The following is a 16516-nucleotide window of genomic DNA, read 5'->3' on the forward strand; positions in this document are numbered from 1 at the left end:
CTCCTGGAGTGAGTTCCTTTCCACAGATAACCTGGATGATGCTTCTGAGAGCTTAATGACCATGATTAACAAAGTTAAAAGTAAATTCAGTAAAAATATCACTTACTCCAGAAAAAAGCAAAACTTGCCCTGGCTTAATGAACAAGTGTGGGCCTTAATGAGGCAGAGGGATTATGCCAGGGTTGCCGCGGATCTTGAAAAGTATTAAAAGTCATTGAATTTAAGTTTCCATATTCAAGGCCTTAAATGTCTTAAAAAGTCTGGAATTATTGGGTGGGCGGCATTAAATTTAATCGGGGGGAGAATTAATGAGCGGGTGTATTTTGTTTCATTTCTATTTTTGTATCTTGTATATTTGTTCAGTTTTACGTTTCATTTTACAACCTACAATGTCCGGTTGGTCAAACCGATACGCTAGAACAGTGGTTCTCAAACGGTGGAGCGTTCTCTAGTGGTACGCGGAGTATGAACGTTTTTTTTTAATATAAAGTTGAAGCAGAGCTGGGTTCACCGTAACTCTCACGGGTTCACCGTGTGACACACGCTTTTGCCTGCTTACACACACGCCACACATCCAACAACAATAACAATCCTGATCGCTCCCCCCCCCCCCCACGTCAAAAATCCCGATCGCATTGTTAATTTATTACATAAATGAACTGGCTACAACAATGAAACAATAAATGATTTACAATGCTCCGAATGAGCACATGTGTGATGGCCGTGCAGTGTTTCCCACACATAGGCCAATGTGTGGCGCTGCGCCACAGATTGAACAACGAGCGCCACAAATTGATTACGTTTTTCTTATTTATTTTTACTTGAACGCGATTTTTAAATGTAACTCCGCCAGCCCGTAATCGCGCCCCCGTAATGCTGCCAGTCCGACGTGTTCCCATTCCGACAGTCCTGTGCGCGTATGCAAATTAGCCATGTGCGCCAAACAGAAGAAGGGCCCTATCTTGCGCCCGGCGCAATTGACTTTCTACACCGACGCATGTGTCGTTGCTAGTTTGCACCTGGCGCAAAGCTGATTTTCCTCCACAGCAACCAGGCACCACTACACTTGCATGTTAAATATTATGATGTCAAAGATTATTCATACGTGTGAAACTGCATAGAAATAGCGTGTGGATTGTGGAAACTTTTTTTTTCCCTGCATGAATGAACATGAATGAAGTATAGTAGGCTATGCCATGCGTTTAAATAATAATAATAACAATAATACATTCGAGCAAAGTATATTCCAGGCTTCCAAAACAAAATCTAGTTTTAGGGTAAATGATTGGTTAAATGATTTGGGAAAGAACAGCTGATACAGCGGTAAGTTGTACTTTTAAATCAATGCATCTGCAAACACCGTACGGCAAACACATATGTTCTTGACCCAGACATCGTGTACAAGCCCATTACTTTTAGGATTGAAGAGTATTTGATCGTGAGAAAACAGTTTTACCGCGAGTGAGTATTTAATAGAATGAATGAATGCGGGTGACGCTTGGTGCGCGTGTGTGTGCGCGCCTATCTGTCTAAACACGCAAATTAAACACGTAAGTGTGAGAAGGAAATCGAGTCAGTCGACCTGCGATAAGCAGCTGATTCTGAACGGACTCGTCTTCGAGATGGACGTGTTCTAACGCATTTTTAATCAATGAAATGTTAACACAACAGTATATATCTGACCATTTAATTTTCGAAATTGTAGGTGAAGCCGAGCTTTCCTTGCAGTCGAGAAGTCGCCACTACGAAAGAATGCAATGTATCCAACTAGCGGGATCTAAACAAACACTGCGGTCAAGCTAGCCGTCCCTCGTTTTCGCGTGGTCAAGCCAGCCGCTCCAAAATTTTCCAGTGCGCCCTTATTGCTGACTTTATGGCAAATACTTTGTAGCGCTAGTTTACTGCAGCGTGTGGAAACTTCCGGTTTTCAAAATAAAACGTGGGTATTAAATGTATTAAACGTTTATTTAAAAAATATGAAGTGTTAACATTTGATTAAAAAAAAATGAAGTAAGAGTTGTGGTTCATAAAACAAGTATGATCCTGCACTAATTTTGAGCCAATAGGTCACATTACCTGGAAGGAATGCTCATATTTACATTATGAAATGTACTAATAATTCATAAAAAATATAAGGGGAAGTAAAATGCTATAAAAAGAGGTGTGTCTCATACAGCAGTGTAGATCTACTGTCCTACACTCATTTTGAGCCAATAGGTCACATGACCTGGAAGCTATTGAGCTTTAATGCTCATATTTACATTATGAAATGTATTAAAAATTCATATACCTTGATGATATATAGGCTAGGTTTTTTATACAACAAAGTATGCTATTAGGCACAAATATTTGATATTTGTGACTTTGAATATTGCTAATGCCAGAGAATGTCTCATGAGGGTGCTAACATTCTTATCAGAAAAGCTGGCTGTGTTTGGCCATGGAAGAACGTAATTTAGCTGTTTGGCCATTCAATGGGAAACTTGGGCAACTCTGGCTTACTTTCCTCTTCCTCGAAAAAAAAGTCCTTATGTCCATCTCGTGTCGCTGTCGTTGATCCGACTCTCAACATAGGCTTGCTTCGGTCGGCTTCGGAGTGGATTTCTATTTATATGGGTATTCCCCCTACTGATAAAGTGGAACGGATTTGATTGTGAAGCGATGGAAAGAACGCTGGACTAGTAGACCAGTCATGCACTAGTATTTTTGATGGCAAATGTGGGGGGGTCGAAACAACTTTTTTTCAAGGGTGGGGGGGACGTGTCCCCCCCCCAATTATATTATGGTGACGCCCATGGTCGTTACTATTCGTTACTCAAACTGAATAAAACTCATAATGAACGGAGTATATAGTGTATAGTCTCGATTTTTTTGCAGCGGTATTGGTATTAAATTTTCCTTTTAGAGGTCTTGAAAAGGTCTTGAAAGTCATTAAATTTGTACTTTAAAAATGTGTAGATACCATGGATTATGCATTAAAAACTGCAATTAAGTCTGGGTTAGCCCACGATAGGAGAACCTTTCAACAATTACGGAATAAAGTTGTAAGGGAATTGAGAAAGTCTAAAGCAAATTTCTTTATCAATATTATCAATGACTCCAAAGGAAACAGCAGACAAACCTGGAAAAACATTAAGATGGTCCTAAAAAAGGATCATAACAATAATAAAGATAAAGGGTTTGAACTACAAGTACAGGGCACCTTAACTCAAGATAAAGTTAAAATCTCTTCTGTGTTTAATACTTATTTTATTGATTCTGTACAAGATTTAGTGAAAGGATTTGGCCCCAGAAAGAAAGAACATTACACCACCAAATGATAATCTCCCAATTTTTAAGATATCTGAAGTGAATGAACCCTCTATAGTTAAAACTATAGGCCAGTTTAAGAACTCTAAGGCTAAAGATGTTTTTGATTGTGACTGTGCATTTGTGAGGAAGTATAAAAACCTCCTCTCCACTCCAATTACACATCTGGTCAACCTGTCTATTAAACATAGCTTTTTTCCTATGGCCTGGAAGTCAGCAGTGATAACTCCAGTTTTTAAGGCTGGTGATGTCACTGATGTTACCAACTACAGACCTATAAGTATACTTCCTGTTATCTCCAAAGTATCTGAAAGGTTAGTTTGTGACCAGTTGATGGAGCATCTAAATCAAGGCCATTTTCCATTGCACTCTATGCAATTTGGTTTTAGGAAATATCATTCAACAGAGACAGCAAACTGCTATTTTATTGAGCAAATTAAATCCAGCCTGGATAATGGAGGTGTTGTTGGTGCTGTTTTCCTTGATTTAAAAAAAGCTTTTGACACTGTAAATTAATTAATAATGTTCTGTTGTCAACTTGGATGGAGTCTTATTTAAATTCAAGAAAGCAGTGCACCAGAATTAATGATGCATGCTCTTCCTTTGCAAACAGTACCATTGGAGTCCCACAGGGATCAATTTTAGGACCAATTTTATTTAGTTTATATATTAACAACCTGCCTCTGATCTGCCCAGACGTCCATATCCAAATGTATGCGGAAGATACAGTCATCTATAGACAAATAGAGAACAGGCTGCATCAAAACTCACTGCAGTGCTAAACAAAGTCTCAGACTGGCTTACTAGCAGCTGTATGACTCTCAATGTAAGCAAAACTGTTGGTATGTATTTCTCCAACAAGAGAAATGCACAGCAACAACCTGACATCTTTGTCAAAGGAGAGGCGATTGTTGACAACTTTAAATATCTGGGCATAATCATTGATTCCAAACTAAATTTTAGCATATTAAAAAGCATATTAAAAAGATATCCAGAAATGTCAGCTAGTTTGATTAATTTTAGACATATTAGACACCAATTACCAATACATGCTGCTAAACTGTTTATGCATTCAATGATCCTTTCACATTTGTCCTACTGTGCTACAAGCTGGTCCCAGGCAGGTGTGACTACTCTGAAACCCTTGTATACTCTTTACAAACAGGCTGTGAAAGTTTTTGATAAAAAAACAAGAAATTACCACCACTGTACTATTATAAAAAAACATAACCTGTTAACATTTGACAGTTTTCTTTGGTTCTCTGACATGTGCCTGATGTACACATTGATCCATGACCTTGCACCACCACCACTCAAGCAATGTGTGTCATTCTGCAGGGACAATGTAAGGGTATCTAGGGAAGAAGAAGAAGACCACTTTTGGGCAATCAGCATTCTCAAGCAACCAAGCAACTGGAAAATGGAACTCAATCCCACTCCATATTAGAGACTGTACAAGTCTTAATAGCTTTAAAAAGTCTCTGAAGACATGGCTGAAAGAGAATCAATCTTGCGATCATTGATCTTTGTATATATCTATAACACCAAATGTATTTTGTATTTGTAGTTTTTTTTACTGTAATGTTGTTCATGCTGTTGTTATCTGTTTTTGACAATTGTCTGTAATGTCTAGTATGTTTTTATTGTGCTTTGAACTTCCTGCCCAGGGACCACAGGTGCAAATGAGCTGTTTGGCTAACCCTGGTATAGAACCTGTTCTATACATGGTCCCTGTTAACAAAAACCAATAAACTAAACAACATTATCATGACATTACCACTACATTAACACTAAATTACCATCACATTACCTTCACATCACATTACCTTCACATAACATGGAGCTACATCACCATGACTCAGGGCATGAAGCCCTGAGTCATGGTGATGTGGCTCCATTGTAAAGTGTATATTAAGAACCAATTTGCGATTTGAAACGGTGTGTCTACACGTCTATCTTCCCATATGCCAGTAAAGAAGTTGATATCCAGTGTGACTCTGGGCTCCACGCCCGGTCACAGGGAAACAGAACTCATGACCTCATTAGCACTGGGGCCATAGTCAGTATAGCTGTGAATGATTTACCAAACTCCCTCTCTCTCGATCACCCCATAGAAAAAGACTTGATGTGTACATTTCTTTCATTTGTTCATTCACTTTGAAATGTTTGAAAAGTATTTTTTGGTGTTTAGTCTGACTCTCTCCTCCTCATGCAGGCCAGATAGAGGAGGTGTTGGTGTTTAGTCTGACTCTCTCCTCCTCATGCAGGCCAGATAGAGGAGGTGTTGGTGTTTAGTCTGACCCTCTCCTCCTCATGCAGGCCAGATAGAGGAGGTGTTGGTGTTTAGTCTGACCCTCTCCTCCTCCTCCCCAGATAGAGGAGGTGTTGGTGTTTAGTCTGACCCTCTCCTCCTCCTCCTCAGATAGAGGAGGTGTTGGTGTTTAGTCTGACCCTCTCCTCCTCCTCCTCAGATAGAGGAGGTGTTGGTGTTTAGTCTGACCCTCTCCTCCTCCTCCCCAGATAGAGGAGGTGTTGGTGTTTAGTCTGACCCTCTCCTCCTCCTCCCCAGATAGAGGAGGTGTTGGTGTTTAGTCTGACCCTCTCCTCCTCCTCCTCCTCCTGCAGGGCGGATAGAGGAGGTGGTGCTGGAGGCCCGCACCGTGCAGAGGAGCAGCCTGGACTCCTTTGTGAAGGACGGGAGGAGCATCAACGGGCTGATGGACTTCACTGTGGAGCTCCAGGAACACATACAGGTACACACAGGTACACACAGGTACACACAGGTACACACAGGTACACACAGGTACACACATACAGGTACACACAGGTACACACATACAGGTACACACAGGTACACACATACAGGTACACACAGGTACACACATACAGGTACACACAGGTACACACAGGTACACACATACAGGTACACACAGGTACACACATACAGGTACACACAGGTACAGGTACACACAGGTACACACATACAGGTACACACAGGTACACACAGGTACACACATTCAGGTACACACAGGTACACACATACAGGTACACACAGGTACACACATGCAGGTACACACAGGTACACACAGGTACACACATACAGGTACACACAGGTACACACATACAGGTACACACAGGTACACACATACAGGTACACACAGGTACACACAGGTACACACATACAGGTACACACAGGTACACACATACAGGTATACGCAGGTACACACTAGGGGTGTAAATCGGAGCCTTCATGACGATTCAATACGATATTGATTTCTTAAGCCAACGATTCCATTATTTTCGTCAGAATTCCCCACGATACGATCAATACTCAATATTTTTTACATTATATCTATTAATATAATATCTATCAAATAAATCAACAAAAAAATGTATCATTTTCCTTTTATTGAGAATACAGAAACAGTATTCTATACACACTTTAGTGCTTACTGTCCAGGTCTAGTATGGCAACTAGCCTATTCACTGTAAAAATAAAAATAAAATACAATTTTAATAATCAATACTTTTGCAGTCGAATCGATGCATCGAATCATCGGCTGTATAATCGATTAATCGATACAAACCGATTAATATTTACACCCCTAGTACACACATACAGGTACACACAGGTACACGCATACAAGTACACACAGGTAGTCACATACAGGTACACACATACAGGAAGACACATACAGGTACACACAGGTACCTGTATTAATATGTATTTGTGTATCACTGTAGTGTTTTAATACGTGTGTATCACTGTAGTGTATTATTATATTATATATATTTATTATACAACAGTTAGTTCCGACCGGTCCCAACCGAGCAATTTGATTGGACAACGAGACATTCCATAGTGCTGATATACAGTATAACAGCACTGGGACTTTTCACAGACATAATCACTCCGCTGTACGGGCGTTCTAATAACCGTTATTAGCTAACGTTACATCAGCTGTTAAATAGCCTGAATGTTTATGTACTGTATATGTGTTGCCTGGCAACAGCCTAGTCTCCCTTCAGTTGCGGAACTATTTTTGTTGGCGGAGCCGAATAAATGATTACTAAACAAACAAATCATAATCTCTTGTTTCTTATTACTGTTAACTAATAAAATGTGCTCGTAGCACTGTTGTATAAAAGCAATATCACACTCGAGGTCGTGCTGTTGTACTGTATATCAGCACGGTGTGATTATCTGCGGCACTCGGCCTGCGGCCTCGTGCCTACGACCGAATCACAGCCGTGCTGATATACAGTACAACAGCACTCCCTCTCGTGTGATATTGCTTAAATATTATATGGTTGTACTACTGTATTGTAACAATACATCTGATGTAAGTGTGTATCGCTGTATCGCAGCTCAAAGACAGCGCGGTGGTGCGGCTGGCAGACGTCTCGTCTCAGGGCAGCTCAGAGTTCGTTCAGGAGATCGTGTTTGAGAAGCTCAGCCCCGGCAGTGTCATCGTCTTCAGGTGGATCAATTATATGTGGAATGCTGCTTCCTGATTGGTTAAAGTGCCTAGCGTGGTAGCCTAGCAGCAGTGTGTCTTTGCGTCATGCTTGTGTACATTGGTGTGTGTGTGTTGTGGAGCTGCTGTGTCATCGTGGCACATGGTTAGGCTTTGAGGAACAGTTTTCCTCCTTAGCCTATTGCTCCGTTCTCGGCTGATAAGTGGCATTAATAATCAATGTTTCAGCACATGAGAGGTTCAGCTTTCTTCCTACAACCAATGTACTGACTATGAAATCTAGACTGCTTACTCAAAATATCCAATTAATGACATTTTCAACTTTCTAATATTTCATATTTTGTGCATATTTTGCAAGGCAAGGCAAGGCAACTTTATTTATATAGCACTTTTCATACACAAGGCAGACTCAAAGTGCTTCACATATAAAATAAAAGTAAAAAGTAAAATAGATAGAAAATAAAGACATTTTAGAAACATTTTAGAAAGGCAAAAAATGCATTTTAGAAAGTGAGAAAATAAAGGCAAAGAAAATGCGAAGCAAAAAAATGACTAAATTGACTTTGGGAACTTTTGTACATTTTGAGAGTACACGTCAGAATGTGATGCTCTTCCATGTAGGGTGAGTCTGGACTCTGGCTCTCAGGACATGGTGGGGGCCCTCAGGGGCCACCTAGCCCAGTTCAGCCCCCTCTACAGGACGGGTGCCCTGGTGGACGAGAGCCCCCCCACGGTGCTCAACACGCCTCTCAACAAGTAAACACACAGTGTGTGTGTGTGCGTGTGCCTGTGTGTGTGTGTGTGCGTGTGTGTGAGAGAGAGAAATAGTAGGTATTATGTGTGACTCTTTGAGTATTCATATTCCCAGTATGTATGACTGATGTAGAGCCACTAGGATGACCCCTATGAAGAGTAATGAGTGTGACTGATGCCACTATGATAACCCCTATGAAGGGTAATGAGTGTGACTGATGCCACTATGATAACCCCTATGAAGGGTAATGAGTGTGACTGATGCCCCTAGGATAACCCCTATGAAGGGTAATGAGTGTGACTGATGCCACTATGATAACCCCTATGAAGGGTAATGAGTGTGACTGATGCCACTAGGATAACCCCTATGAAGGGTAATGAGTGTGACTGATGCCACTATGATAACCCCTTTAAAGGGTAATGAGTGTGACTGATGCCACTAGGATAACCCCTATGAAGGGTAATGAGTGTGACTGATGCCACTAGGATAACCCCTATGAAGGGTAATGAGTGTGACTGATGCCACTATGATAACCCCTATGAAGGGTAATGAGTGTGACTGATGCCACTAGGATGACCCCTATGAAGAGTAATGAGTGTGACTGATGCCACTATGATAACCCCTTTAAAGGGTAATGAGTGTGACTGATGCCACTAGGATAACCCCTATGAAGGGTAATGAGTGTGACTGATGCCACTAGGATAACCCCTATGAAGGGTAATGAGTGTGTTCCCATGGGTCAGGATCATGTCCACGCTGACGCTGGCTGACATGAACGTGCTGCTGTACCGCTGTGACGCCGAGGAGAGGGCTGAAGGGGGAGGCTGCTACAACCTGCCCTCCTGGGCGCCTCTCAAGTACGCTGGCTTGCAAGGTACACAAATCTCCACCCGCCACCCGACCCCGGACCTCCGGGTGAGTGACCCGTGTTCTCCAGGGATGGTGTGGCGATGAAGTGAATGTTTGAGGGACCTCTGTGCTCAGAGGAACTCGTGGTGATGAAGTGATGATGTGACCGTTTGAGGGACATGTTTGTTCTCTAGGGATCGTGTCGGTGATGGCGGACGTCCGGCCGAAGAACGACCTGGGCCACCCGCTGTGCGACCACCTGCGGCAGGGCGACTGGCTCCTCGACTACGTGGCCAACAGACTGCTGGCTCAGGAGGGCGCTCTGCAGGAGGTCTTCTGCTCACAGTGCATGACAGGGATATATGCTGCAGAGCCATACATGCACGCCATCCCCTCCGTCCATTATGTCTCAGAGATTTACACTTTACCCCCATAGGAGGGACCTGCAAAGGTTTCTTTACAAGACAACACAATGGAGGCAGTCTCATATAACTCAGAGGGCTTTACATACCAACCAGTAGAATGAGTATTAAAGATTGTTGTTGTTGTTTTGGTGCCTCTCTGCTAACCAGGCTGCTAACTCCTCTATGGTTACGTGGAGACAGAAAGCACTCGGGTTTCATCTCTCATTGTGAGGAAGAGGGAGGGGCCCTCTCAGGGCGACCAGTCCTCTAAGGGCCCAGTGGGAATTACTCTGGCACTGGGATGTTTGACAAAGACTTAGAGTTGGCCTTTCACTTACCAACTGTCAGTAACACTAGAGTTCCCTCCACCAGAAGCATCCTCACTGTTTCCCTCAATAACGTTATCACAGGAGATGTTCTGTATTGAAAATGTGAAATTGTCTTTGTGATTGACTTGACTTGGCTATAGTTAAACCAATGACGTTAAAGTTAGTTATGTATTTGAAGCTTTTGAACCCAGGGATGAGTTGAGTTCCATGCTGAGCTCCTCCTGGAGCCTCCAGAGGAGATGTGTGGATGTTCTCTAACGCCTGAAGCCTCCAGAGGAGATGTGTGGATGTTCTCTAACGCTGCCGGGTTCATCAGGTGGGCCGCTGGTTCCAGGCCATGTTCGGCTACCTGAGGCATGCCCCGCGCTACCTGGTGCCCTGCTACTTCGACGCCATCGTGCTGGGGGCCTACACCACCGCCCTGGACCACGTCTTCCGCCAGATGTCCCGGTCAGTGGAGTGGCGTCTTCTCTGCCGATTCTTCTTCTCCCAGGAGAACTGGCTGCCTGTGGTTCAGGACAGTCTGCAGCTTAACAAACTTGTTTAATGGGGTCTGTTTGGGTCTGAGTGGGTCTCACTGGGTCTCAGTGGGTCTGAGTGGGTCTGAGTGGGTCTCAGTGGGTCTGAGTGGGTCTCACTGGGTCTGAGTGGGTCTGAGTGGGTCTGAGTGGGTCTCACTGGGTCTGAGTGGGTCTGAGTGGGTCTGAGTGGGTCTGAGTGGGTCTCACTGGGTCTCACTGGGTCTCACTGGGTCTGAGTGGGTCTCACTGGGTCTGAGTGGGTCTCACTGGGTCTGAGTGGGTCTGAGTGGGTCTCAGGGGGTCTGAGTGGGTCTGAGTGGGTCTGAGTGGGTCTCACTGGGTCTCACTGGGTCTGAGTGGGTCTGAGTGGGTCTCAGGGGGTCTGAGTGGGTCTGAGTGGGTCTCACTGGGTCTGAGTGGGTCTCACTGGGTCTGAGTGGGTCTGAGTGGGTCTCAGGGGGTCTGAGTGGGTCTGAGTGGGTCTGAGTGGGTCTGAGTGGGTCTCAGTGGGTCGGAGTGGGTCTCACTAGGTCTCACTGGGTCTGGTTTGTGTCTGCAGCTTCGTGCAGAGCGGCTCCAGCCTGGTGAAGCAGCTGGCACTGGGCTCGGTCCAGATGTGTGGGGCGGGGCTCTTCGAGGCCCTCCCCCTGCTGTCGCCGGGCGTGGCTGACGTCCCGCCGCGCTGCGTGTCCCTGGCAGCAGGTGGGTTCTGTGGTGCCGCCCGTACGCCCGTATGTCCGCTGTCTGGTGGACCCCAGAGCCCACCGCCCTTCAGCCAGAGGTTCATGTCCTGTGGGCCGTGGCCTTCTTTGATGTGTCGTCATAGTGACCTCACCCACAGACCCAGTCCAACCCGACGGAAACCCAACAGGATTCACATTGAACAGTAATGAGAATAGGATTCGATTCACAATCAAACAAATGCAGGGTACTTAATGTTTTTTCCTCTCATGTTATTGGGGGTAGATTACTGCACTGAGCTGTACTGGGGGTTTCTTACAGAGTCCTTTGTTTACCTTCACGTCAGCGAGTGAGTGTGTTATGTGGGGGTCTGTGGGGATGACCTCATCGTGGTGCTGTTGCCCCCTCGCAGGCCTCCCCCACTTCTCCTCTGGGGTTTTCCGCTGCTGGGGCCGGGACACCTTCATCTCCCTCAGGGGCCTCCTGCTGCTCACCGGCCGACACCTGGAGGCAAGGTGAGGGTCCCCATGACAACGGCAGCATCTGATAGGACGGAGGGCCCCCGGGGCGGCACCAGGCTGAGCCAATCAGGAGGAGCGTCAATGCTATGAGCGTATTTATACAGATCAGGGTATTCGGCTACTATTCGTTTCTATAACGTCGTTCTCGTGCTTCCTGCCCGGCTTGTGAGTGACTGACTGACTCCTGTAAAACATTGTAAGGTCCGGTTGTATTGACGGCAGGTGCTGACTCCAATAAGCGATGTGTGTCTGATCCATCATGTCGGTGGTCCCCTGAGCTGCAGTGTCTCCCCCCCCCCCCCCCCCCCCCCCCCCACAGGAACATGATCCTTGCCTTCGCCGGCACGCTGCGCTACGGGCTGATCCCCAACCTGCTGGGCCAGGGCGCGGCGGCGCGCTACAACTCCCGGGACGCGGTGTGGTGGTGGCTGCAGTGCGTCCAGGACTACTGCACCCTGGTGCCCCGGGGGACCGACGTCCTGCGCTGCCCGGTGTCCAGGATGTACCCCACCAACACCTCCCAGCCCCAGCCCGCCGGGGCCTGGGTATGGACCCCGAGTGGGACACATGCACTCACACACTCACACACGCATGCACACACACACACACACTCCGGACACACACACACACTCACTCTGGACACACACACACACACACACACACCGGACACACACACTCACTCTGGACACACACACACACACACACACACACCGGACACACACACTCACTCCGGACACACACACTCACTCTGGACACACACACACACTCACTCTGGACACACACACACACTCACTCCGGACACACACACACACTCACTCCGGACACACACACTCACTCTGGACACACACACACACACACCGGACACACACACTCACTCCGGACACACACACTCACTCTGGACACACACACACACTCACTCCGGACACACACACACACACACACACACACACATCCGGGGGGTCTTTGATCCGGGGTGGTCTACTTGCAGGACCAGCCCCTGCATGATGTGGTCCATGAGGCTCTGCAGCGACACATGCAAGGCATCCAGTTCCTGGAGCACAACGCCGGGCCTCAGATAGACTGCAACATGAGCAGCCAGGGTACGCCCGCAAACACCGCTGCACTGTAGAGTCTTCACTGTAGAGTCTTCACTGTAGAGTCTTCACTGTGTAGAGTATTCACTGTAGAGTCTTCACTGTAGAGTCTTCACTGTAGAGTCTTCACTGTGTAGAGTATTCACTGTAGAGTATTCACTGTAGAGTCTTCACTGTAGAGGCTTCACTGTAGAGTCTTCACTGTAGAGTCTTCACTGTAGAGGCTTCACTGTAGAGTCTTCACTGTGTAGAGTATTCACTGTAGAGAATACTATGTAGAGTCTTCACTGTAGAGTCTTCACTGTAGAGTCTTCACTGTAGAGGCTTCACTGTAGAGGCTTCACTGTGGAGTCTTAACTGTAGAGGCTTCACTGTGGAGTCTTAACTGTAGAGGCTTCACTGTAGAGTCTTCACTGTAGAGGCTTCACTGTAGAGTATTCACTGTAGAGTCTTCACTGTGTATACTCTACACAGTGAATACTTTACAGTGAATACTCTACACTGTAGAGTATTCACTGTAAAGTATTCACTGTGTAGAGTCTTCACTATGTAGAGTATTGACTGTAGAGTATTCACTGTGTAGAGAATACTATGTAGAGTATTCACTGTGTAGAGTCTTCACTGTGTAGAGTATTCACTGTAGAGTATTCACTGTGTAGAGTATTCACTGTAGATCAGGGGTGTCAAACTGAAACTGTACAGCGGGCCAAAATTGAAGTCTTGGACAAAGTCGCGGTGAATTGACGGGGGGGGGGGGGGGGGGGGCTGCCCGCGGGCCTTACGTTTGACACCCCTGCTGTAGATTATTCACTGTGTAGAGTATACTGTGTAGAGTATTCACTGTAGCCACTTCACTGTAGCCTATTCACATTAGCTCTTCACGTCAGCGCATTGCTCGCTGCTCAGCGCCCTGCAGTGCAGTGTCATTAGGCCCATGGGACAGGGCAGGCCCTGCAGCTGGATGGTAGTCTCTGTATTGGCTACATGAAGAACAAAGGCCCCTCGGGCGGGAGGGCCCTCCACCCCGGGCTGCTCCAGCGATACTGAAGCAGCTCAGTCCAGCAGAGCCTTCTGATTGGTTCTGGTTGTTCACCGCAGTGTGCCGTCCTCCACAGGGTTCCACGTGGAGGCCGGGGTGGACCAGGACACCGGCTTCGTCTCCGGGGGAAACCGCTACAACTGCGGCACCTGGATGGACAAGATGGGGGAGAGCGAGAAGGCCGGCAACAAGGGGGTCCCGGCCACGCCCAGGTGGGAATGTTGAGAGCCACTGAACCCAAACCCTCATGTTGTCTAGACTAGAGAACCCAAACCCTCATGTTGTCTAGAGAACCCAAACCCTCATGTTGACTAGAGAACCCAAACCCTCATGTTGTCTAGAGAACCCAAACCCTCATGTTGTCTAGAGAACCCAAACCCTCATGTTGTCTAGAGGGCCACTGAACCAAACCCTCATGTTGTCTAGAGAGCCACTGAACCAAACCCTCATGTTGATCATCTGTCATTTGTCTTATATCCCCAATGCCCACGGTGTGTGTGGTCCAGGGACGGCTCAGCGGTGGAGATGGTGGGCCTGTGTAAGTCCACGCTGCGCTGGCTGGTGAAGCTCCATGGAGAAGGGCTGTTCCCCTACGCCACCGTCACCATCCGCAGAGAAGGTAGGACCCCTGCTGGGTCCACTGCAGTAGGAAGGGGAGGGTGAAGAAGAGCATGGCTGTTAGGATGCATACTGTGTAGCGCTGTCCACAATTATTCTAAGAAAAATAGTAAAAAACGAAATGACATGAACATTTAGATTTGAATGTAAAACCCTAAAAAAGCCCCACTAGTGGTTTAGCTGGTTGTGGCGCGCAGCCTTGTGAAACGCCATAGCACTGTGATCCAGCGTCACGCTGTCTCCAGGCGGCGACCTGTCGGTGCCGTACGCAGAGTGGGACCGCAAGATCCAGCAGAACTTTGAGCGGCTCTTCTACGTGTCCCCGGACCCCAGCAGCCCTGGAGACACCCACCCCCACCTGGTCCACAAGAGGGGCATCTACAAGGACAGCTGCGGGGCCTCCAGCCCCTGGTGCGACTACCAGCTGAGGCCCAACTTCACCATCGCCATGGTGGTGGTAGGTGCTGTGTCTGTGTCTGTGTCTGTGTGTCAGTGTCTGTGTCTGTGTTATTATTTGCTACTATTTGTTACTATTACTGGTTCCTATGGATCTTAGTGTCTTCAGATATGCGGTATGTGTAAGGTTGCATGTCTGTCACTGTCATAGTATTTAATCCCACCTAAATTCCTGTATGTGTGCTTATGTGTGTGTTAACGTGCGTGTGTGTGTGTGTTGTGTGTGTGTGTGTGTGTGTGTGTGTGTGTGTGTGTGCAGGCTCCAGAGCTGTTCTCCGTGGAGAAGGCCTGGGAGGCTCTGGGCATGGCGGAGGAGAAGCTGCTGGGCCCGCTGGGCATGAAGACCCTGGACCCAGAGTAGGTGGTCCTCCTGCGCTCTGCTGACCCCCGTACAGCAGGTGTTGACGAACTGCCTGTTATGTCACAAGGTCCCATCCCCAAGTCCAGTCTCGTCTGATCCGTTCGGCAGAAAAGTTGCATTGAAACACAGCCAAGACTACAGCCAACTACACAGCAGTGTGTACGTTCTGCGCTTGCGCGAGATGCAGGCGCTGGTCTCGTGGCGCTGGTCTGCCCCTCCCACACACCACGCTGATTCGCTGGTTAATCAGAGACTCGACACCTCAGACGCCAACGCTCTCACACCGAACAGACTTGTTCCCAAACTCATCCGAGTCTCCCCAAACGTTTCAGATGGCCAACGGTTGGGGCAGTGATTTGTTCCCCTTGTTCCCCTTTGTTGCAGCGATATGGTGTACTGCGGCGTCTACGACAATGAACTGGATAACGACAACTTTAACCTCGCTAGGGGCTTCAACTACCATCAAGGGCCGGTGAGTGAAGCAGCTCTGGTCACCTTCTTCAACAGACGAGGATGTTTGTGTTGAGAGCTGGATTGATGATCGGGTCGTTGTTCGTACTTCTTTTCCAGGAATGGGTGTGGCCTGTAGGTTACTTCTTACGTGCCAAACTCTATTTTGCCAAGAAGATGGGCCAAGAGACGTATGAGACCACAGTTCACATGGTGAAGAACGTCCTGTCTCGCCATAGTGTTCACCTGGAGAGGTAATATTCATCCATTCAGCATCATCTTAATCCTCATCCTCTCTCATTGTTACAGCTCCACTGTAACACCCAGACCTACAGGTTACCTAACATCTGTGTAACCACTCGCTCCAGCCAGTGAATCGTTCTCCCGTTCAGTTTGGTCTGAAGATACAATGAGAGGACGTGAAGTTAGAAACAAGACATGTTTGATTAGAAATGCAGATTATAACCTGGCTTGAAGACATGGTGGCTGCTTGCTTGAGTGTTTTTGTCGTCACCCTTCATAGTATCGTAGTATGTGCTAATAGCATTATGCTTGGGGAGGTGTAAAATGTTCCAGACAGAAGCATCCCAGGTGTTGACCTCTTAGTGTGGACTCCTTAGACGTGAGGCTTCGTGGGTTTCTAGTCTCTCGT

At 46.8% G+C, this 16516-nt stretch overlaps 1 protein-coding gene across 1 annotated transcript in view; it reads left to right on the forward strand.

Moving 5' to 3' along the window:
- Positions 1–16516, forward strand: part of LOC311355297 (glycogen debranching enzyme-like) — a gene marked incomplete at its 5' end in the record, with an annotated part of 36949 nt that overhangs the window by 19137 nt on the left and 1296 nt on the right. Inside the window, 16 exons of the mRNA XM_084475054.1 lie at positions 5935–6062; positions 7678–7790; positions 8409–8543; positions 9285–9415; positions 9585–9721; positions 10440–10573; positions 11204–11346; positions 11738–11840; positions 12166–12391; positions 12835–12946; positions 14056–14191; positions 14486–14598; positions 14843–15054; positions 15313–15410; positions 15799–15886; positions 15985–16118. Coding sequence (XP_084331180.1) covers positions 5935–6062; positions 7678–7790; positions 8409–8543; positions 9285–9415; positions 9585–9721; positions 10440–10573; positions 11204–11346; positions 11738–11840; positions 12166–12391; positions 12835–12946; positions 14056–14191; positions 14486–14598; positions 14843–15054; positions 15313–15410; positions 15799–15886; positions 15985–16118 — 2143 coding nt within the window. The remainder of the gene's footprint in view (positions 1–5934; positions 6063–7677; positions 7791–8408; positions 8544–9284; positions 9416–9584; positions 9722–10439; positions 10574–11203; positions 11347–11737; positions 11841–12165; positions 12392–12834; positions 12947–14055; positions 14192–14485; positions 14599–14842; positions 15055–15312; positions 15411–15798; positions 15887–15984; positions 16119–16516) is intronic.

Source organism: Micromesistius poutassou (assembly GCF_964030765.1).
Source record: "Micromesistius poutassou genome assembly, chromosome: 11".
Classification (NCBI taxonomy): Eukaryota; Metazoa; Chordata; class Actinopteri; order Gadiformes; family Gadidae; genus Micromesistius; species Micromesistius poutassou.